The 24,334-nt window shown below is 35.7% G+C and overlaps 1 protein-coding gene across 1 annotated transcript in view; it reads left to right on the top strand.

Annotated features, from left to right (window-relative positions):
• The window catches only part of NEBL (nebulette), a 92,310-nt gene that overhangs the window by 33,738 nt on the left and 34,238 nt on the right, over positions 1-24,334 (top strand). Inside the window, 12 exon segments of the mRNA XM_071428843.1 lie at positions 303-407; positions 4,939-5,046; positions 6,030-6,140; positions 8,787-8,897; positions 10,716-10,826; positions 11,503-11,613; positions 12,515-12,619; positions 15,720-15,812; positions 19,003-19,095; positions 19,500-19,591; positions 21,562-21,655; positions 23,840-23,944. Of these exon segments, the coding sequence (XP_071284944.1) occupies positions 303-407; positions 4,939-5,046; positions 6,030-6,140; positions 8,787-8,897; positions 10,716-10,826; positions 11,503-11,613; positions 12,515-12,619; positions 15,720-15,812; positions 19,003-19,095; positions 19,500-19,591; positions 21,562-21,655; positions 23,840-23,944 (1,239 nt within the window).

A 24,334-nucleotide genomic window follows, 5' to 3' on the forward strand; every position in this document is an offset into this window, starting at 1 on the left:
GAGAGGAAAAAAGAAGAAAATTAATTCTAGCCTGAAAAGTGATACAAAGTGTGATTTTGTTGAATGTGTCCTTGTTTGGAGGAAAAGTTTGAGTAGTTCCTAAGTACTTACTCGGCAGAATGAGTCCTATATTGGGCTTTCCTTTTCTTTGAAATAATAGTAGATGACCACCATCTAGTGGCTGGGAGAGATTGTTCAGGCAAGCACTTAATGTTTTGTCTTTCTGAATGGTCATACTGTAATACAGAACTGTGAATTATTTTATTAATCTTTAGTTTGCATAACCTGAATTTTCTTTCCAGGTGAACTACAAGAAAGATTTGGAAAGCCTACATGATCCAGCATCTGATCTACCAAACCTGCTGCATTTAAACCATGCTTTAAATATCAGCAAAACACAGAGTGATGTAAGTTGCCTTTTTAAGAATGACCTGAAAAATAAATCTAGTAAGGAATGTGCTATGTATAGTCATGGTAGGAAACTCATTTTTGCTCTCAAATGTAGTGGGAAATAGTGTTGTAACTGTAGTAGATGAGAGGTGTAGTGAAGAAAAACAGGTTTTTATGAAGACATATTTCAGTTATTAGAACAGATAATATATACTGTGGAAGAATCACACAGACTTCAGATGTTGAGTGGTTCTTTTCATATATCTGAAATATTGACTGTTTTCCTCTTTGTTCTAAGACCTAAGATTCTTCTTTCCTTGCAAATCTCATTTTGTCTAAGATCTTGCTTTCATCTGCAAGTCTCTGAACAGAAGTGACCATTGTGCTAGTTTCATATTTGGACATTTTTCATGAATGGCCTCTGGAGTCATAGCTTACTTTTGGGCTTCTCTGGCTAAGCTTTTTTCTCCTCTTAACTGTCTGACTCTTTCTGACTCTTCCTGCACTGGGTCAGATAAATAGGCACATGCTCCATTCTGCCACATAGCAAGACATGGCCCTTGATGGGGCTGGTGGTCTGCCATATGATCGTGGTGGGGGTTGAAGTAGCAGGAAGAGCTAGGAAACTCTTGGCTCCTGTGCCATGATGAAGGTTCTTTCCCACTCCAAGAGCACCTATGCTGCATGTCTGTTAGGTGGGCAGCTGCATTTGTCATCTTCACTCCAGAAAGCACAGCAGGCCAGCAGAACTACTGCAGAGAGGTATGAGTGGATGGTGTTGGGAAGGAAGGAAGGTTGCTCTATGGTTGGCAGGAGTTGAGTGTTTCATAGACAACTCTCATGAGTAGGAGCACACTGGGTCATCTTTTGAATCAGTGCCTGCTTATGTCTAAAATAATCAAAACAATCCATCTATATTTGATTTTTGTGTTGGTTTTTTTTTTGAGAATTGAAGCTTTTTTTTGTCTGTCTTACTCTCTCTGTGAAGGTAACACTGACTATCCCCTTTTGTATGAGTAATAAATGAGTTGGAGTCTTTTCTTCCTGAATTCTTCATGCACTTTTTGGCCCAAATCTAGTTTCCTTCTAGCGTATGGTAAGATTGGCAGTCCTTTTGTTGATTAAATGAGTCCATCTTAGTTCGTCCCTAAGAATGGACTTCATCAGTTTATCATCTTAGCTCTAAATTTCTGGACTTTCCCTTAAGGCAGATAATGTCTTGCAAAATGAATTTCTTTCTTTTGTCCTGGAGGGGTTGATTCATAACGTCCATGTGATTGTCTGGCAGCTCTGTAAATACTAAACCTATGATTTTTGCATTGTCCAGATCCTGGCGGGTATTTTTATTTGATACAGGAAGAGTTGTACCAAATGCTTTGCCAATCCCTAAGCTCTCCACTAAATAGTTGTCTTGTAAAGAAATCCCATTTTTACAGTCCTTCTCAGATTTGACCTCCCCATGTCATTGCTTTTATTTAAACACAGTTTATTCTTCTGCCTTTCTCTAGTACATTCCTTGTGTTCTCCTTGGCTCTCCACAGCTCATACCAAATCTGTTTTGTAATCTGCCACCATTGTAAAAAACAGTCTAAACAGTCTAACTGACTTCCCTGTGTTAACTGATTTCCAAAAACTGTTTCTTTTCTTTTTTTTCTTTTTTTTTTTTCTTTCCCCTTCTGAAACACAGAGCTGGTTGCTAATTGCCTGATTTTTCTGTTTCCCTGCAGTATACCTTTCTCCATTAAAACCTATATGGTTAATTAAACTCATAAACTAATATTGTTGATTGAATGAATGGTTTTTCTTATTGACCTGAAGTGTAGAAGTTTGTACACTTTATGAAGCACTTACACTGTAATTTCAAGGCAAGGGTGTTATACAAGTCAACTTCCATGGGAATAAATGCCAACAGTTAAGAGGAAAGCTTGATGGGCATCTTTGGATATAAATAAACTGATTTGAACAGGTCAAACTCATCCTGGTTTTATTATTGTGTTGAGGAAGAAAATTACAAGGTAGAATTCTCCCTTCATACAGTATTTCCTGGTTTCACTTGGGATGGAGTTAATTTTCTTCCTAGTAGCTGGTGCAGTGCTGTGTTTTGGATTTAGGATGGCATCAGTGTTGATAACACACTGGTGGTTCAGCTGTTGCTGAACAATGCTTGCACTAAGTCAAGAACTTTTCAGCTTCTTATGCAGCCCTGCCATTGAGGTGGCTGGTGGTGCATGAGAAGCTGGGAGAGGAGACAGGGTCAGCCAGGAGAGCTGACCCAAACTGGCCAAAGGGATATTCATACAGTGTTGTTCTCAGTATATAAACTGGGGGAAAGCTGGCTAGGGGTTCCTTCTCAGGGGCAGGCCGAGCATTGATAGGTTGGTGGTGAGTGAACTTTTTTTCATTTACGTATTTTGGTTTTTTTCCTTGAGTTTTTTTTTCTTCCTCTTTTTTTTCCCTTTTATTACTGTTTATTATTATTATTATTATTATTATTATTATTATTATTATTATTATTACTTATTTTATTTAAATTATTTAACTGTTCTTATCTCAAACCACAAATTTTCTCACTTTTACCCTTCTGATTCTCTACCCCATCCCATGGGAGTAAAAGTGTGTGAGCAGTTGTGTGGCTGGCTGTGGTTAAACCATGACAGATATATATGTAATTCTGGTATGAACTATGGAGACACAAAATTTGACACTTTGATATATGTAGAATAGCTAGTTTAATGTTTTTCACATTTTAAAACTGTTCCTATTGTGGAGACTTTGAGATAATTATGAAATACAGGCTAAAAAGGGGGGAACATAGATGTATTTCATTTTAATGAACAGGGTGAATAAATAGAACTTCAGAGACTGAATCTGGTGCTTGTAGTTTAGCTTAATGTAGCAAAACATTATGAGCTTAGCTAAGTTGATTTTATAGAATTTCTTAAAAATTTTCTCCCATTAGCTGAGGGATGGAGTAAAAGTATGAGATCAGTGTCTGTAGATGGAGGTAATTTTAATTTGTTCCCACTACTAAGGTGATTTTGTTGTGTGACATTTATAGTTCTTTCCACTAGGAGGCAAACCCAGACCATCATATGTGTTCCTTTGCACTTCAAATACAAATAACAATGTTTATTTTCTATGGAACATAAAAACATCTGACTTTTAGATTAGCAGGAAAAATATTTTCTCTAGAATGTACAAAAGCTATTTTTAATAATATCTTTTTTTTTTAAATTTCATCACAATATTTTAAATTCACATTTGGTAAAACTCCCCAGTTTGTAGGTATAGTTTCTTCCTTCTATGTTTTTTCTTTCACAGTTATTTTAAATAGTATTTAAATTTCAAAACCTTCTGGATTTTGCCTATGAAAACATTTTTTGAATTTTTTTGTTTCAGTATGAATAGAAGAAATCATTTAAGCAAAGCAATTGTTTCTAGAATTTCAGCCCAGACATTGCAGAACAAATCCATTTCAAAAAAAATGCAGTACTTCAAAGTCAGGTGTACACAACCACAAATGAACACATCTTGCAAAGAAAGAAATGCAGCGTTTTACCAGTGGTTGAATCATGCACAAAGCCACATAATGGATTTCAGTGTTGTACAGTGCATATTCAATCAGAAGCACCCCATGAGGAGAGAGGAGAGTGTTTTTGCAGGACCCAGTCTTAATGCAGAAGCCTGACAGAGAAAGAGAAATTCAGACATTGCTATTTTTGAAGAGATATAGAAATTAAAATTACATTACTCACTAAAAATGTAATATTTTGATTTGTACCTGTTTGCTTTCCTTTAAGGCTTGTGTAGACTATTCCATCATGCCCCACACTGACTGATGGAGATAAGTAATGTGTTTGCCAGTCTTAATCAAAAGAGTGTGAATGAAGGAGTTCAGAAGGGTTCTCCAGGTTTCCAAACAAAGTGTATTTCCTTTGTGAGTTAGCATAAAGGAATAAGTTGGTGTCTTAACCCTGTGTCCTTCACTGTGATTTTGCTGCCAGCTCTAAGGTCATAGTCCCTGGTAGATGTGAGGGCAGTGTTGCTGCAGGACAGGGCCCTACCAAAGCAGTAGTTTTCCTTCCCTTCTCCTTCCCACAGGTATAAACAAAAGTGCATTTGAAAGTGGTACTTCTGAGCCTGGAACTAAGACCTGTGGGGCCTGGCTGTGAAACAGATTTCGTTGCTGTTACAGTAAATGTGTTGTTTTATGGGAACAGCAGGGGATCCCATTAAAAAGCTGCCAAGTGTTCAGACATAGGTCATTTGGTCAAACCCATGCAATTGGTTTAAGGATTGTACTTGATGCTCCTTATTCCTGTTGTCTTCAAAGTTCACAATTTCTAGGTCTGAATTGTGTAGAAAAGGAATAAATGACTCCAAAACATATTACCGTATCTAACTGACCAACAGGTTAGGTTTGGGAAAAGTCTTCCAAATCAAAATATCTAAGGAGGATGGCTAAGACAGGATTTGTTTCTTGCCAAGGGAAGCAATCAGATCTCATATTCTCTCAGCTGCTAACAGACTTTATTTTAATTTTACTAGGTCAAGTACAAAGAAAGTTATGAAAAATCTAAAGGCAGATCAATGTTGGAGTTTGTGGATACACCAATGTATCAAGTTTCAAAGGAGGCTCAGAAGATGCAAAGTGAGGTAAGTAAAAATTTACTTTTTGAACAAGTAAAATTTAGATCAACAGACAAGTTAACAGATGTCTTGTACTCAGGTTAAGAAAATGTACGAAGCAGAGAGTAAATTGTGGGTATGGTAGAGTTATACAAGGAGTTCTCTGCTGCTCTGTAGTTCAGTTCTTGTGAATTTGCTTTTTTCTCAAAAGGCCATTGGTACTAACAATACTCACACATCATTTAATTGAGAAGAAGCTCAATAGATCATCTAGATCTATTAAGAATATTTGAGTATTAAGAATAGATTTTAAAAGTTATTAACATTTTAAAATTTTCACTTGAATTCCATCTTTAGGGAGGGATGGTTCTCATGTGGGAGCAAGTGAAGCCACAAAATCCAGTCCAACCCCATGATTTAGCTGAAACATCCTCCTGCCTTTCCAGCCTGGGAAACTCATCAAGGAAGAGGGACTGTTCCCAGGCTCCAGAACAGCACTGACTGTCTTATATCAGGCCATGTTTTTCTAACTTTTTTAAAAAAAAACTTCAAATGATGGAGATTTTGTGACTTCCCAGACAATCTAGTCCAGTGCATTACCATCCATCCTGAGTGAGATGGATGCACCTGTGTCCCCGTGCTGCAGTTTGATTCCATTAGTTTTGCTGTGTCATGGAAAACAGATGATCTCAGCCTCTTGGTAGAAACTTTAATGAGTTTTAAACCATTACCTCGTGTGCCATTTGTCTTCTCTTTTCCCTACCAAGAAAATGGTTTCTTTGATAGATCAGGTTCAACCTTCTCTTTGGACATACTGTACACATATTTTTGTCTAGATTGTATCTGTTTGTATAAATAAACGAGATAATGAAATGCATAATGAGTTGCTTATTAGTGTGAAATATAATTTATGGCAGGGCTCATTTCTGGGTCTGTTTACAATATCTCTCCTGAAATGTGCTTGGAATTGCATATGTATGTACCACTAATTGTTGGTTTTGCTACGATAGAAAACGTACCGCAGAGATTTTGAAGAAGGGATCAAGGGAAGACCTTCACTGGATTTAGACAAGACCCCAGAGTTCCTGCATATAAAACAAGTCACTAATCTTTTGAAAGAGGTAAAGGATTTTTTTTTCAGTTAAGTTGTAAATGAGCAATAAGAAGCATCAATACAAGCTGCTGAGTGCTGAATAATTTGAAATTTTCTTGGCAGCTACATACAAGTCACTTCCCAAGTAAAAATTCCTTCACATCATTTTGTATTCTGAATAGTCCTGTAGTAAGGAAATTATAAAGCTCAGCACACCTGAACCAGACTATCCCTTCTCTTTTCAGATAGATAAAGGGGTGGAAGGAAGGATTTCCATTGGTGTCCAGATGGCAGTTTTTCCCTTTGAGTAATTATTTCACATTAATGGTAGACAGTTGTGGTTATACAAATGCCTTGAACTGCATAGAGTCAATTATAACTAACTTTATTAAAATAATTGTCTATCATACATGCTAAGGATAAAAAATGAAGAAGACCAAAATTCCATAATAGAGCTGTGATATTGCATAACTGCTTTAGTCCATTTTGTTAGAAGGTACATGTTTTCTGTATGCCTACTGTTTCCTTCAGATTTGTGAAATGTTCTTCAGTTGTATGTGTCACTAAAAGTGAAATATTTTTTTTCCATCACTGAGAATCCTTCTACTTTTAGTATTTTTATATTATTATTTAAAACTGATTTCATGTTAGGTTTTGAGTATTGTTTGACCAAATTTAGAAGAGCTAGAAATGCTAGAAGAGCAGTGCTACTAGGTGTTCTGCCTTTGAATCTGGAAGCCAACAATACTTTGTATTTATGATATTAGGAATAGATTTTTTTTGCCAAAACAAATAAGGCACATTAGAATTAAAAACCCTTGAACTTTGTTCCTTTCCTTGTTCTTTATACAACTTATTCCAGTCCATGCTAGATTTCATATGGTTAAAGAAAAAAAATTCTTTTAAGATACTCCTTTAAAATTCATCGTCTAATAAATAATTTATTCTGATAAGTCTGACTGTCAGGTAGGCAAGTCTCAAGGTAGGTCTGTTTTGTGCAGTGTCATTCTGTGGTACATCTCATACATGCCTTCTCACTAGGGAAAAATGCAAATCATGCTGTCATCTCATTCAGTTCATCTTGCTGCTCACCAAATGCCCAAAGAAGTGGGTACTGTATGCACAGTTGTATCTTGTGCTCTATATGTTCATCTCTGACATTTTGATGTAGCTCCTCTCCTTAGTGCTAAATGCATTAAGATGTTCTCTAATTCTGGCCTCCTCAAGTTTTATGCCTTCTTATTCAGGGAGTAAACCATGCCTGTAAGTCAAAGGGGAAGGAAATGAGAAAATGAAAATGGTATTTCCATTAATGCATAACTGCATGAATTTCTGAGGATTTTATATCCACATCCAAGGAACGTATTCCAAACCCAAAGATTACCTAGGTAAAATTAATTATTATCTTTCATGATTCAGAAAAATTATGTATTTCTTCATAGTCAAGGATGTTGGTCAGTGTTTTTCCATAATGATTCATAATCAACTTTGAATAGATACTGCATGAAACAAGAAAAACCTGGAGTTAAAAATGAATTAATTGTTCCATCACTTTTTTTTTTTACCCAAATGTCAGCTGTGTTCCAGCTTATTCTGTTGACTTCCCACTGTAGAGAATTCTGCAAATATTTCACATTTTATAACAACACAAACTTTCTTCTCTGAGACCACATTTACAATTCCTTCAGAAGAGATAACTGAATTAAATAGTTCAGAGTTTAATAGTTCTAAATTAGAAGAAATTTTTTCCTGCTTTTTGCGGGACATGGTTCTGATGATCAAGAGAAGCATCTTTAAAAATATCTGGTTTCCTTTTATTTAAATAAAGGGAGATTAAGGTGCTCACTGCCTCTTATGAATCTTAATATGTAATTAGGAGTATTAGTTCATGTCTATGTAAATCATTCTGATAAATATTTTGTTCAATGTTCTTCTATTTCTTTGTCCAAGAAAGCCTAACCCTTATCTGGAGATGTGAAGAGTAATTAAAAATCCTTACAAAACGTAAAGATCTTGAACTTCAATAGGCTTACATCAGCTCTCTAGGAGCTGGAAAGAGCAAAAAGAACCAAATGTCTGTGGGCAGGTTCTAGTGTGCTTTGAATTTCATACTGAATATTTGAGTACTCTGGAGGCTGCAGTTGCTGAATGTTGATAGGTCATACCAGTGCACGGTCTAGGAGGCACAGGAGTGATATGGTAGGAATATTGCTTCTACATTTTCATTTATCAAGAGGTTGTTTTAACAGGTCCTAGTATGGTGTTTAGGGAATCCATCCTGATTGGGATGCCATTAATGGAACTGAGGTAAAAACCGTAGCACTGCTGGTCTGCAGCAAGAAAATGCTACTGCAGTGAAAATATCTGTCCAGAGACAGACAAGGCCCCTAAACAGTGTGCTAGTGCTATATAAGACACAGCTGGTTTTCAAGAGCACAAAAAATAGATGACAACATTGAAATCTTTTTACTTTTTTAACATTGTTCCTTTTCATTTCACAATTTCCAATTCTATTTTAAGTCTGAAATCTTTACTTCAGCTAATTCATATTTCATAGAAATTTCAAAGAGACTCTTCAGATGTTTAATAAGTGGCATTTCTTTTCAAGATCTCACACAAAATAAGAAGTGGTGAAATCTCTCTCTCTATCTCTCTCTCTCTTTTTAATCCTTAGAAAGAGTATCGAAAAGATTTGGAAGAAGGGATGAAAGGGAAAGGAATGACAGTGTTTGAAGATACACCAGATTTGATTAGAGTGAAAAATGCAGCTCAGATACTAAATGAGGTATGTTATCCTAGCCAAGGTTATTAATATCACAGAAGATTCACTTTGTATAAAACTCAAAAGATTCCTTTTTTTTTAAAACATAATCTACAATGAAATATGTAAGTATTGAAACTAAGGCTATTTCTGTTTTGCTTGAAAAATATAGTAAAGCTCTGGATGAAAAACTACACAGGACAGATAATTCAGATTTTCAGGCAAGTAAAAGGGCATTGGAAATTATTAGTGGGGTCAGTTGATCCAGCATTTAGAGCTGGGTTCTACTGAGACTTTCCCAGTGCATGAGTTCGGGTGGTCATCCAGACATCCAAGGGGAGGTTGTAGGGAGAGAAGAGGGAGGGCAAAGCTCATGCTTCATGTTATGCCTGGGGAGAATAATTTCAGAATTTTATATATATATATATATAATTTTATTTATTTATTTATAGTATTATATATATATATATATATATATATATATATATATATATATATATATATATATATGTTTATTCACACACACATGTACACAGAAAAGATATTTTTATCTTTATATACATATTATATATATATACACATGTACACACACATTTATCCATAAAAAACAGAGGGAATGCCATGGATAGGGCAGATTTGACCACTGTAAAGAAATGCAGGAATATATAGCTGTAACTCCTCAGGTTATCTTTTCCTTGGTGTTTTACACAATAAGAAGCTTAGAGGAAACATCTGACATCCTACCTTTAGCAGAGAGGAATTGAGGGATGATGTATTCTTACAGGTTAATTTACAATTCTTGCAAAAAAACATGGTTTGTGAAGTAGAGGGCTGTTTTATCACATTTATTTCTACATCAGTGGAACAGAGATAGAAGACTGAAAGTCTTTTTGCTCATGTTCTTGTAAGTGATCAAACCATTGTATTGAGTACAAACACATATTTCTTTTTTTCTAACTCATGTACAAGCTAAAAGTAATTAACAAACAGAAAAGTAAGAGGCATTTAAAAATTGTATATATTATATGTATTTACCTTGAAAAAGAAGAATTTTCCACAGGCAGAAATGATCTGGAACAGGAAAAAGAATTAGTATTACTACAATACTGAAAATAGAAATAGTACTGGCTGAGAATATTTTTTATAAAAAACATTACAACTGTTGTATACAATATTTCCATATTACTTTTTAATATAATTTGCTGATGAACAAGGAGCATATCCTTGCTTGGCTAAGCTGAAGATGAAATATTAATTTTGTTTTCAGTTTATTGGTTATTTATAATTTATATCGCGAGGAAAAAGCAGCAATCACGGATGAGGACTGCCACTTGCCTAATGGCTATGGTTCAGGAAGGACCTATTAAATGAATAAATTACAACTTCCTGATCTGGAAGTTCACTGGAAGCAGTTCTGTATGGTATTAAATTTCTAACATGTAGTCTTGTCATAAATAAAATATTTTCTTAAAAGTAAAATGTGTTTCAATTAGACTGGCACCAAGGACAGACTTATTACGCCATGTTCTGCAGAGCTAAACTTCCCCTTTACTTTAGAAGAAAACTGTAGCAAGATGCATGGGCTGATTTCCTCCCACCCTCTGCCACATTAAAAATTCATTGACAGAAATTTGTACATTCATTGAAAATCTTCTAAAAGTTTTCCTCCTGTAGTTTTTTATGTGTTTTTTTCTGACAACAGTTCACCAAGAGTCTTGAGAACTGTGACTCTTGCAAGTTTTGATTGACTCTAAATCCTAAATTTGGGTATCTTGTGGAAAAAAAATCTACTTGTAACTCTCTGAATTTTGTGACTATCATATATAAATTCTATCTTCACAGAGGCAATACAAGAAAGACTTGGAAACTGAAATTAAAGGGAAAGGCATGGATGTTGGTCCAGATACACCTGAGATAAGACGAGCCAAGAAAGCTTCTGAAATTGCAAGCATGGTCAGTACTGCTCCTGGGGCGAGCTTTCCATTTGACAGAATGCAACAAATCATTGTGGGTGAGAATTCCAGATGGTGGCCAATCTAGGCAGTCCTGAAAACACAGATTTCTCTAACTAGCTAATCCATTGAGCTGCAAAGAGTTGAATAGTTGCATAATCAGGGTAAGGGGGGAAGTTAAGACTTCCCAGAACTTAGACTTTCCTATCACCTTTTGCAGGTTGTGCTTGTTCCTCATGAGCCATGCCTGGCCTGGGGTGTGCTTGGTCACTGTGGGCCCTGCTGCTCTTAGGTCTAAATAGCAGCTTATTTAGGTAGGGCCAACTGATAAACAGAGTTAGAGGGATGCTAAAGCATGATGACCTCAGTCTTGCAAGGCCCAGCAGATGGAGAAATTCTCACATGAGTCTGACTGTGGCTGCCAAAACTGCAGAGACAGGTAGATGTGGCAGGCTACATTATATTTGAAGTGAGCAGCCTGTTTAAAGAGTTTTTTAACCCATCAGCAACTACAGTGTAGGCATTGCATGGATAGGTTCTACAAAACTAGTACTGTTGCATCATCAGTTATTTGGTGGTTTATGAATGCTGGTCGGTGAAATTGCACAGATTAAATTGGGAAAAAAATTAAGAATTTGGCTGTCAGCTGTGAATATTTCCAATGCTGTTCTTTTCAGAAAGAATACAAGAAAGATTTGGAGAATGAAATTAAAGGAAAGGGAATGGAAGTGGGTACTGATACCCTTGATATACAACGAGCCAAAAAAGCTTCTGAAATTGTCAGCCAGGTGAGTACAGAATTAATTGCTTTAAAATTACTTTGAAAGTAAAACACAATGAGATGTTAAAAACATTAAATCCTCTTGAACATTCTTAAGCTAAAAAAAGCAAGCAGTGCAAAATAAAAATATTAAATTGAATAAATTGAAGAATTAATTTTTATAGTGTGACCAGTACTATGAGAATAGCTTTGAAGACAGCATGTACAGACAGTTGTAGTATTAGTTATGTGTTTTTTTCCCCTTTATTTTTTCTTCAGAAAGGATAGGATAATTTTTTTATTCAGAAAGAATAACAGCAATCTGGGGACTGAAATGATAGGAAAAGGGATGTAAGTTGGTCCATATATTCCAGAAATACGGTGGGTCAAAAAAGCTTCAGAAGTAGCAAGCCAGGTTGACATAGTCAAAAGCTGAATGTTTTAATTCTGTGTAACAATGACTGCTTGAAAAACTGCTCAAAATACTTCTTCTCTAGCTCTGTAGAGGTTTTCATTGCCATACTAAATTAATTTACATGTAGTGAAATGTCTTAACTGCCTGATTCTTATTTGTATTTTGGCCTGTTACACCATGTAAATTGAATTTAATTATTTACATCTGCCTGTAGTTCTTTTCACATTACCAAATTACCTAATGTTACATTACCTATATCCTGACAGTGAGGGGAAGATATGTATGAGGATACATTATGTATGAAGGTATGTTATGTATGAGGATATATTATATATAGGTATATTATATATGCTTTAGTGTGGGGGCAGACAGTGGTACACAGTATAATGGAGAAGACAGGTTTAAGTAAATACTGGACAGGGATGAGGAGGCTTATCAGCAATAGGAGCATCTTTTGTGCAGTTTGTTTATCTTCAGCCCAAAAAACATAGACATGTAAAAATTATTTTTCCAGAAAATGTACAAAGATGAAGCAGAGAAGATGCTCTGCAACTATTCTGCTGTCCCAGACACTCCTGAGATGGAGAGGATACGAAGTACTCAGAAAAACATCAGTTCAGTGAGTAATAGTGCTTCTTGCTTTGCTTGTAACTTTTCAGATATTTTTTAGTTTCAATAGGCTCTCTTGTGCCACAGAGCAAAATAGGGAACTTATGAGTAGGTGTCCTTTGAACCATTTCCATAATTTTCCTGGCAAAACTGTATCACTCGTTTCTTTCAGTAAAAATAATATCCAGCTTTTCTAGGTGCAACACTGTTATTTTGAATTTCTAAACCTCTTATACCACGTTGCCAAGCCACAGTTATTTTTAAATAAAAATCTTTTTTTCGTTTTCCATCAAGCCCCAGGAAGTACTTTATTTAAAAGGGGAAAAAAATATCTTAGGCTTCTTACTACACATATAAGATTTTTCATCTGTTTCCTATCACATGTACTGAGCATCAAGGTTGGGGTATAAAATTAGAACAGATCAAATTTCAAAAAAAAGAAAAATATAATGATTTTATTTTACACTGGGTATATTTTTTAAATTTTATGCTAGATTTAAGTTTCAGTTTATCCCTAAATATAAATTATGAGCTTAGATTTCTGAAATTGCCCATTTTGGGATGTATTAAGTTTCACTTCCCTTTTGGGCCCATTAATGCTGCTGTTTGTAATTCTGCCTTTGCTTGTAATATAACAGAGAAGAGGAGTAGATCTGGCCTCCAGAACAAAAGGCCAGTCAGTGGCTGGTTTTTATGGCAGACTAAGTAGTACTAATAAAGCAAATGATTTGAGAGAAAGAACTATAAGATACTTAAATATTTTTAGTATTATCTGACACATGTTTCTTAACTTAGAGATATCCTCAGCTTCCCCAGCTCTCAGAAGTAACTGAGTAAACTCAGTTTCTCCCAGAGGTGTTTTCCTGCAGCTCCCATGGACAGCTGAGGCTTCTGCAGGGGAGTAAGAACCTGTGGGGAGACCAGAGGAGATTCCTCTCTGAGCCTGCTCCAGGCTGTGATCATCTCCAGCCATCACCTGCCATTTTTCTTCCATTGAATGAGGACAGCTGAAAGCTGCATCTTTCTAGAAGAAGCTCTTGACAGGCCCACTGGCCTATTTTTTCTTGCTGTCACCTGTTGGCTCCTGGAACGGTGCCCTGCAGCATAGTGTGATGTGGTTATCCCCATTTCTCATGTCACTGGTGTTCTATCAGGCTAAAACTCCCTGGAACAGAGGCAGCCCCTGTGATCTGCTTTCCTCCCTGCTCCAGCCTTTGATAGCTTTTGATGAAGTCCCCAAGTAGGTCAGTGGCTCTGGCAGTGTGGACTCACTAACATTTAGGTACCAGGCTTGATTAATTTCAGATAGGTATCACCACTTAGTTCAGCCTTGACAAGGCTCTGATGCGTCTGAACCCCTTGCAGCCCTGGAGGCCAGTCAGAGCTTTTAGTGCCAAGGCTGACAATGATCCTCTTTGTTAGGGTTCTAGATAATAAGAAATAAAATGTTTTGTCTTTGAGGTGATTTGTATTTGCTTTCTTTTGAGATTGTCCTGTTCCTCTTTGTGAACTGGGTCTTCCAAATGTAGGAAAGCAGTTTACTGCAGTGACTGAACTACCTTTTTTCTTCTTTCTCTGTTTTAATCTTTCATCCTTCTGTGCAGTTTAGATGATAAAGGCAAATTATTACTGAGTGAAGATACAGCTGGAAGCAGCCCGAATAGATAAAAAATACAATGACCCCTAATAATCTTATGATATTTGGATTTTGTCTCAAGTATTTTTCTGCCTTAAGGGACAAAAAATAACAACTAGCTCTGCAGATAAGATCGTTGCTGCTTTTAACTCACTAGCTCATTTGGCAGATGATTTATAAAAGGATATTTACTTCACAGTCATTTCTTTCATAGAAAAATTCCTGTCTCCAACATATTTTACCAATCCTTCCTTGGTAGAGGAGAAAAGTATATTGTAGTCCAGTCCACAATATAAATCTTTCTAACTGATACGATTCAGAAGAATTTTCAAGTTCTTACTCATAAACTGTCTCTGTCATGGTAAAGCAAAATTCTAGATTGTTAAAGGTTTTCTGAATATTTAAAATATTAGTTGCAGACATTGACTTTTTTCTAGACTGTTTGGCAGTAGTATTCACCCCAGGCTATGGAGAACTTCAAGGAAGTCGGAGGAATTAATCAAAAATTATATTTTTATTGTTCAAAGTTTGTTGATAGGAAAACTTAAATAAATCTTGATATAAGAAAGGCAGAAATGCTAAATGATAAAGATTAATTTTATTAACCCCAGGGTCAGACTTGTTTTTTACACTAGTGGACTGGAAATACTTACTAGAGTGGCAACAGCAGTGACACCAAATACTGAAAATCCAGTAAAACTTCTTTAGTTTTGCAGCATGAACTGGTGCTCCGTGGTTATTTAAATTGTAACCATTCTTGGAACTTGTGGAGCAGTTATTTACTGTCTCTTTCAGTAACTTCAAATGATCGATTCTACTGATGTGCTTTGTGTTTATCCTTTACTGAAACAATTGAAATAAAATCATATAAACAGCATGTGTATCTTTTAAGAAGTGAGTTTTAGTTTTAGATGCAGTCCTCAGCTTTCTGGCTTGAACCTAGGAGTCAAAAATTGCATGACTTGGATTGTAGCTCTGGTTTGTTATGGTTATTTTTCCATGAATATTTCAATTTTCTAGTTTGTTAACTTAGAAACAATAGTAATGTCTGTTCACTTCTCACAGTATTTTAAGATCTGAAGACTACAGAAACCAAATCAAATCCTGCATGTACAGGAACCTTCAATAACATTGAAATGAATGAAATTACTCAAGCATAAAGTTACATTTGTAAAACTTTATACATTATTATATAAATTCTAATTTTTTTTCCAAATTTAAATATGTCAAATACTTAAAAATACTGATACCAGTTTAAAGGATAAGAATATATTAGCTGGGTTACAGCTGAAAACAATGTTATTATAGTTATTGACAATTAGTCCTATTTATGAAAAATTAAAGTATTTGCTTTCTTAGCAAGATTTATAGTCAGACCAATTTGGAACTTGGAAAATTGCCCAGCCCTTTTATGAGAACTAGCATTTGCATTGCTAACAGTCTCATAATTATCTTTTCTTTTGGGGAAATGAAGGTGTTTTATAAGAAGGAAGTAGGAGCTGGCACAGCTGTAAAAGATACTCCAGAGATTGAAAGAGTAAAGAAGAATCAACAGAATATTAGTTCGGTAAGTACTATTATCATAAATTATTCTTATGTGAGTAAAAGGTGAGCAATTTTTTTTTTTTTTACCATTTTGTTTACTAAAAAGTTCTTCATTTTCATATCACACATCTCATTCAAATAGTTGTCCACTGGATTTTGTATGTAGAGCTCTACTCTAGCACAGCTAGAACTCCCCTCTACTGTGGTACTTCTGTGTCCAAAGGTAGAGAGTCTAATTGAAACATTAAGAAAAATAAGAAAATATTTTAACTAAACATTTGAGGAAAGTGTTTTGTTCAAGGTTTGTTGATAGGAAAACTTCTCACTCTTAGGAGTGAGAAATATGAGATGCATTTCCCCATATGACAGACTGAACAGCAGTTGTATTTGCAGAAAAATACCGTGTGACAAAAGAGAAAATCTGTCATATCCTGTTAGAGACTGCATGTGTTGCATAGGACTTGATAGAGTTTGTACTTCAAGATGAGAAAAACTGTGTCCAGGCTTCACCTATGTGAAAAGGTGGAGGGTTGGGTCTTTACGTGCTGGTCACAAGTTGATCTGTGGATCTGATGAGATTAGTTCTGAACTGATTTTTTTTAATCTAAGGATGCCCAATGTCTTTGGCACTTTAATAGGTAGATTAAAATAAAATATCAAAATGAATGTTTTCTTCAAATAATACATCGTGTTCTGCTAAACTTGGAAAAAACCTGGAAAGTGACTGCCAAGCAGCAAAACCCTTGTAAATGTGTTGTTCATTTCCTTTTTATATTTGGTGGGGACTCCTCTGGGGCAATTTTTATGTTTGTGACATGACTTTTATAATTATTAGATTTTTTTTTAAGTAAAGTTCAGAAATAATGTACAGACATGATACTATGTTGTGTTTAAGTATTAGTTAAAATATGAATTAGGGTCTCTGGACACTTATTCTCATAGAATTTCATTGTTTATTGAATAGTGTCAAAAACCTAATTTCCCACCAAAGTAAGGTCAGTAGAGAATTTCCAAAAAATTTTGAAAAGCTCTTATTTTCCTTAAAATTCTTTTTCTACTCTATCCATCACTATTCATCTTGTCATTTTGAGTCACAATGCAAGCTATCATGTGTCCTAAATCCTGAAATAGTTGTATATTAAATAGTTGAAACCTGCTGTTGGGAAGCTGTTGATTTTCTTGATTTGAGGGTGAGGGTTTTTTTTGTTTCTTTGTTTAGTTTTTTTGTTGTTATTTTGCTTTTAAATTTCCAATTACCACAGACATTTATTTCAAGAGTAGTCACACAGAAAGGAGAAGTCTTACTGTAGTGCTTTTTCACAATACATTTCAAAGTGAAATGGAAAAATAGCATACACTGTTCTTGCTGTTTTAGAAATTCTAAATAGTGGTGAAGAGGGAAAAATGAAAGGTTGATCAGTATGCTAGTAAACACATTTGAGGAAAAACCTACCAAGGGAAGTACAAAATGCATTAGTGGTGTAGTGGTACTATGTAAATAGCATGACCTTTACCTTGCTAGTTTTTGTGTGGAGTTAATGTTTTACAAAAGATATTTTATTACATGTAGTGTACTTAAAATTACTTCAGTCTTGTATAATATTTATTAGAGGTATAGCATGCCAAATTTAAAGGCAATGTATAAGAATGTTTCAAATTACATGTCATCTAGAAGGAAATTATATTGTGCAGTAAGGGGGAAATTGTATTGTGTAATTTACAGGAGTCCCAAAGGGAGGGTAAATTACACCAATTCTGAATCCATTAGATTTAAATGTTTTACACGTATTTTTGAATTTAGCCAGAAGAACTTGGGACAGCCTTAAAACTATTTCCTGGGCTAAACAAAACTAGTATGTGGGATGTGAAGCACATTTGCACAAGAAGTAACACCAGGTCACCAAAATAACACTTACAGTACAACCAACCACACAAAAAAGTCCATTGAATCATGTTCTGAAAGTGACCAGATTCTTCCAGACTACATATGTAGGAGGAAAACATCAGAATGGTGTTTTCAAAGCCTAAAATACAAGGTGGTGACAGCCAAGGAGGTAGAGCTTATCTCACCTGTTGTGGTCATTGGTTTGGAAGAAGCCAAGATCTCACAGAACTTTCAAAGCAAGCCACAGACCCATGGGCTGTAGCTGAATTCAGAGGAGAAGCTGCAAATAACGAAGGACTTTTTAAAAACTTATTTATATTGTGGGGCAGGCAAGGTTGGACACAGCACTGGGAAGAAGAAGTGTTTTGGGAGAATCTATTTGTGTTTTTGTTAGTGTGAAATCTGTGAGGAAACCCCTGTGGTATGTCAGTCAATACCACAAAGCTGGGGTCTTATTAAAATTCAAGTAACAGACATTTTAGACATTTTGCAGCATTTTTAGGATGAGTAGCACTGCCAATTCTTAAACTTACCTAATACTCTGTATTAAAAGACCCTTTTTTCTACTGCTATGGTGTTTTTGCCAGTCCTAAACTGTCTGGACTGTGATTTTCCATTTCTGGTCTGTACTTTGGGCTGGTTTGGTTTTATTTATTTATAAATTTCAGTCAAAGCAGCTTCCAAGTATGAGCTTAGAGGAAAACAAGTTGTTTTGTCTGTGCTATGAAATTGGGCATTCTCCAGAAGTAACATGTCTTGAGAAGAGAGTGAAAATTAAATGTTAGGAAAAAACTGGTAAATATCTGACAGCACCTGCAAAGGCTTCAACAATCCAGACAACAACATCCTCACCTGTGCATCCCATGTTTTTTTAAAGAAATTCAATGAAACTCTGAAGCCATCCACCCTTTTAGGAACACCTAAAAGGGCTTGGTTTCTGAAATGGACTGGTAGACACCATAGCAAGTAAATAGTAAGACCAAGTCATTTTCAAAGGGGTGTGGATCTCCAAGTAGTGTATGCAGCACCCCAGTTATGGTGAAAATAGCCACAATCCCATGTGATGTCTATTCCCATTGTAAGAGTTTTAGTACACTAGAATTGTTTTAAGCACTCTCTGCTGCATTGCATCAAACAAGATACATCAGAGACCCTTAGCAGACTGTTTTAGAAATTAAGTACAACTGTTGCTTTTCAGGCCAATGGTGTTAGTAGGTGTTAGTAGTGCAGTATGTGTAAGGGTGAGAGTATAAAGTGATAGATGTATTTTAGTGCCTATCTCTCTCTTCTTCAAATTGATAATATTTTTGTAATATCTACTGTGCAGATTAAATACAAGGAGGAAATTCGGCGTGCAACAACAATTTCTGATCCACCTGAACTAAGGAGAGTTAAGGAAAACCAGAAGAATATCAGTAATGTGTGCCCCATTTTCATTTCTTGCACAATTCTCTCTGCTGTATTAAATGTGTTTGTGTCTGTGGTGTTTGTGCTGCTTTCTGTTTGTCCAAAAAGACCAATTTAATTAATTAATGGTAATAATTGATTGTCATAATTATAATAATAATGATAATTCCTCAGCTTTGCACTTTGATTCATAAGAATGAGAGTGAAGTATTCCTGTTGAAATAACAATTGCCTGTGTTTGAAATAGAAGAACTGCCAGAGGGTGAGTACTAAGTATTGTGTGGGAAGATGGGATTGATTATTAAGGAATGGTACTTTCCATCCAAATGCAATGTGCTCTGTAGTGATGTCTAGCACACTTATGTATTTCCATTACTTGGAAATCTCTGTTGTAATATCTTCTGACATGTTTGCTAGGTTCAGTACAAAGAACAGCTCTGCAAAGCTACACCCATGAGTATCACCCCTGAGATGGAAAGAGTCAAGAGGAATCAAGAGAATGTCAGCATGGGAAGTTGCTATCCTTTAATACTTTGTGTAATTTTTGGGTGTGGAAGATGAATACGAAGTTCTGTATTCTGAAATGATGCCTTCTCTTTAGTCTGGGGGAAATGAATGTATTGTAATGTGTTCAAATTCAAGTAATGGAATTACTTGAAAATCTTCTCTTAGGAAACAATTGTGAGAAGGCTTTGCTTGGTTTGGGAAATGGCAGGTGAACCATCACGTATTCTATTAAAGAAATGGCTGCAATGCTTTGAGATGTTATTCTCTTCCTTGGATATTTGCAGAAAATCTTGACCCTTCTTTTTTTTTTTTTAACAAAATACCTGTTTCCAGTTTTATTTTTCTTTGCTTTGTGAGAAATTAGCTACAGTTGGTCTCCAACTTCAGCTCACTTACCTTTCTCCTTCTGGTTCCTCAGTAACCTTCCCATCAGAATTTAGTATTTAATGGCTGAGATAACCATTTGCAGGGGTGCAGAGAAGAAGGCAAGGACTGGAGCATGCTACTGCCTTCCTGCACTGATGAAGTTGCACCCTCTTGATGAGTCCATGAGAGACCAGGCACTCTCCTTCCTCACTGAGAGCTGCCATCAGCAGCTGTGGGTCACGGGTCCACAAATAGCGACAGTGTTTCCCTGGGTGCTTTCTGCTGCATTCACCAAAATAGTTTTGAGTCACAATTTTCAAGAATTCTGTCCCTCTAACTCAGCTTCTGGATTCCTGTTGATATATCTAGCCTTCCTAGAATGTATTCTGTTCAAAAACTGCTTTCCCTTTTTCAAGCCAGTCTGTACACTACTTCTACTCACACTACTACTGTTTACTCTTCAACAATTTTTGTGTTGTGAAAATTTCCCTGGAAAGTTTAAATTCTTTTCAAATCACTGGAATAGCTTTGAGTGAAGATTTGTTAACTTCAGCCATTTCTAGAAACATCAATTCTTGAATAGTCATTTTACCTTTATAAGTGTTAATTTGCAAGTCTAATCCATTTAAAAGCTTACCATAGTTTTAGTAAGACATGAATTTTTCAATTGGAATACATTGATGTGGACAGACCAAAATTGTGTTGTCCTGGAAGAAAATTGCTTAAGCAGTAGCTGCCTTACTGCCACAATGCACTGCAGAATTATGAGTATAATGTATCTGCCCAGTTAACCTTATCAATTAAACCCAAGAGCTTGATTTTGTATGGAAGCATTTATTTTGCATAAAAATACATGAATTGGTATGAATTTGTTGCCAGAATCTGTTACTAAATATTTACCATATCTGACTTCCCAGCATGTGGGGCTACAGTTAACATTACATTGCTTGGTCTGTCAATGCCACATCCTGTCCTGATCTGCTTTAGATCCTGATCCAGCCTTGGGTGTGCATTTAATGCATTTAATGCAGTGTGTTTGATTGCAGAGTGATGAAGGGGATATTCCTACAGTACATTTAAATAAATGCATAGCGAAATTAGGCTGGGTTCAATTGGCAGTTGTCTGATGTACTGCACCCTCTGTGTTTAATCACCTTTGAATATGTAATATATAGAATTTAGAACATAGATGGAGAACTTATGGAATTTCTGTGTTTTGACAAATATGGATTTACAGTGGACCTTTCTGAAATTCAGTTTTTCATATGCTCTGCTTGCCTTTACTGCATTACATGTGGCTTAACCCCATTCCAAATATGAGTTATTTCTCTGTAGAGCAAAGGACCAGTCTGGTAAATGCCAGATATTGTGTGCATATGTGGGTATATATCCACAGAAATGCATTAATAAACAGCTTGTACATTAAAAAATATTCAAGGTTATCTTTCAAAAATCAAGTTTTATAAACTGTAATAAACTTCAGATGCATTTTAGCTTTTCTGTTGTTTCCTGGATGACCTTTGAAGTCATGCATTTTTATATAAAACAAGAATATATTGCTATACCTGAAATAGTATGAATATATATTTTATTCTGTTAAATAATAGATTCACTACAGAGAGCAGCCTGGCAAAGCTACTGCTGTGAGTGTCACTCCTGAGATGGAGAGAGTCAGGAAGAATCAAGATAATATCAGCTCGGCAAGTTGTTTGAATCTTTTTGTCATTCAGATTTTTCAGTTGCTGTAGAAATATAAACATGGATATGCTTTTCCTTCTACATTTGCTATGTCAAAGAAAGCCAACTACATCATTCACTGATGAGATATTGGTTTTATTCTTTGAGGACATGGACTGCATATATGTACAACAAACATATTCAGGGAATGCGTTTGCAAAAAAGTAAGTGGTTGTGTTGGTGTCAGTATTTTTCAAGGAGAGAGTCACTAGAGGTCAGTAATTCTTTGCAGTAAAGAAAAAGAGGAAATGAGAATTTAACCTCAGTGCAGATGTCTTTTTTTTTTTTGCCATTCAAAACATGGAAGTGTCCGTTCCGTTCTGTGACGTGCCACCTCTGTTAGAGCTGAGTAGTTCTAAATAGGTCCCATTGCTAAATACTAAAGAGTAAGATAATATCTATTTCTTGGCTTTTATGATAATAAAATGTAATTGCTACTAAAGTAGTCTAAGAAGCAGGAGACAATTCTATTAAGGAACAAGGAAGACGTGCAGAAAGCCCAATGGAGTAAAGGATAAGACCAGTTACATTGCAGTCTGTCCTCAACACTGAAACAACGTTCATGGCAAAGTCACTGCAGATGGTAAATAGAAAAGGTTTCATGCAGAATCACTGTGGCAGAAGAGAATTGCAAGTAATGAACACTTGAGAACTGAGTGTAGGAGTGAAAAGTAGGTTGAATTTGTCAGGGAATATGTCTAAGGACAAAGGAACGGAATCTGACATTGTAACTGCATATATCTTAATCATGTTCTTAAAATGCTCATGAATATTTACCAAAGTCAATTATTTTTGAGGTGTATAGTTGAAAATAAGAGGAAAATCTCATGACAGTTCTAGTCTTTAAATAATTTTTTTAATTTGTGAAAATTAAATGTGTTTCTCCAAGTGACTCATTCACTTTGTTTCTCAAGACTTACAGGGATAAAAACTCCTCTATGTTAATGAGAAAGATAAAAATCAGCCCATGTTGACTGTAATTATTCTGACCAGAAAATGCCTTATATTCAAAAGCATATGTAGCTGAATATATTTTCTAAGACAATTTACTGTTTAATTAAGAAGGCTTTGAAGAATATGCAGTACTATATATTTTTGTTTCTCACACAATACTTCAAGCTTACCTATGAAAAACAGACACCAAGATATATATTTTCATGGGTGTGCTTTCTTAGCCAATATATAATCTTAAGGAGGGTTGACAGTTTCAATACATGGTTTTTCTCATCACAAACACATGTTGAAATAGGTTTGCATGACTCATTTAAGAAGTAATACTTGGAGTGTGAATACATAGGTAAATCTAGAATATTAACTAACACAGTGCACAGGTCACGGTGCAATGTAGAGCTAAGAGAGGCCATTGGTAGAAGAACTCAACAAGACAGAAAAAACTGTAAGAGTACTCACTCCCAAACCAATAAGTAAGATCAGCTACTTTCACTGTTTTGGGATTTTGAGTGTTTTTTTCTTATTTTTAACAGATAATGAACCTTATATATTTACTAGTCTGTAAAATGCCACAAAATAAGGTAATCAGGAGAAATGTGATGTAAGAGATTCAGTACTTACTAAGGCACAAAACCCGGAGCCCAGACATTTGTTTAGGAAACAAAATATTCAGATTCTTCCCAGACATGTTGCTTTGTGCTGCTAGTAAAGACTAGCTATTGAATGGGAGTTATAAGCTTTCCAAAGGATTAATCCTCTTGTAAGGACTGAATTCCCTGGGCTTCTCAGGTTATCCCAATCCCACAGACTCTGTGTCTGTCTCAGTAATAAGCAGGTAGCTTATCATCAGTTTTAAAGGATGTTCTAAGTCACAATGGTGTTTTTTTAGTGTTTATCTTATTTTTCAGTTGATAAATGAATTATTTCCCTTATGTCATTCAAACAGTCACAAATTTCAGCTTTTAAATAAATACTTTATTTTTAGTAAGTGATTGATGGGATAAATGTGCCTTTTGGCCTTACCAATATACAAGCTCATCTGTATCCTCACTGTGAAATAATTTACTGGCATGTGAGTAAAAGGAGAGAACTGTTGGGCATTGTGGTTTGGAAAGTACTGTTGCATGGTGTGATTCTCACCATCCTTCCTACTGTAAGCAAAGAAATTCACCTGTGCTGTTGTTGCTGTTTTGCAGGTCAAGTACAGCAGTGATCAGAGGCAGATGAAAGGTAGACGTAGTGTGCTTCTAGACACACCTGAGCTAAGGCATGTCAAAGAAACACAAAACAACATCTCAATGGTAGGGTACTTTCTTCCTGTGACTAGAGCCTTCTAAGGAATGGCACTTGACTTCCACTGGATTTTGCCTTCCATTAATATAGGTAACTAATGAAACTCTCTCCTCAGGTATGGAAGGAATATTTTCTTCTTACGCCTGTAGAGGGAGTGTTTGCTAACTGCATAGGAGTGTAATGAACATTTTCAAAATACTAATAAACAGTTTTCTAACAGTTAAATGTCAGTTCTTTTGTTTTTTTCCTTTAAAAATGTACACACATCATTTGAGCATCACAATTTCACTGGATTAGGTGACACACTTCACCTTGTGCCTGTGCATGTTCCTGGTTTCTGCGTGACTTTGGTTCTTGGAATGAGTTGTTTTGTGTGCATCAGCTTGTGTGAGAATGTT

The sequence above is a fragment of the Agelaius tricolor genome, unplaced genomic scaffold (assembly GCF_023055355.1).
Source record: "Agelaius tricolor isolate 1412-34295 unplaced genomic scaffold, bAgeTri1.0.p SCAF_6, whole genome shotgun sequence".
Lineage (NCBI taxonomy): Eukaryota > Metazoa > Chordata > Aves > Passeriformes > Icteridae > Agelaius > Agelaius tricolor.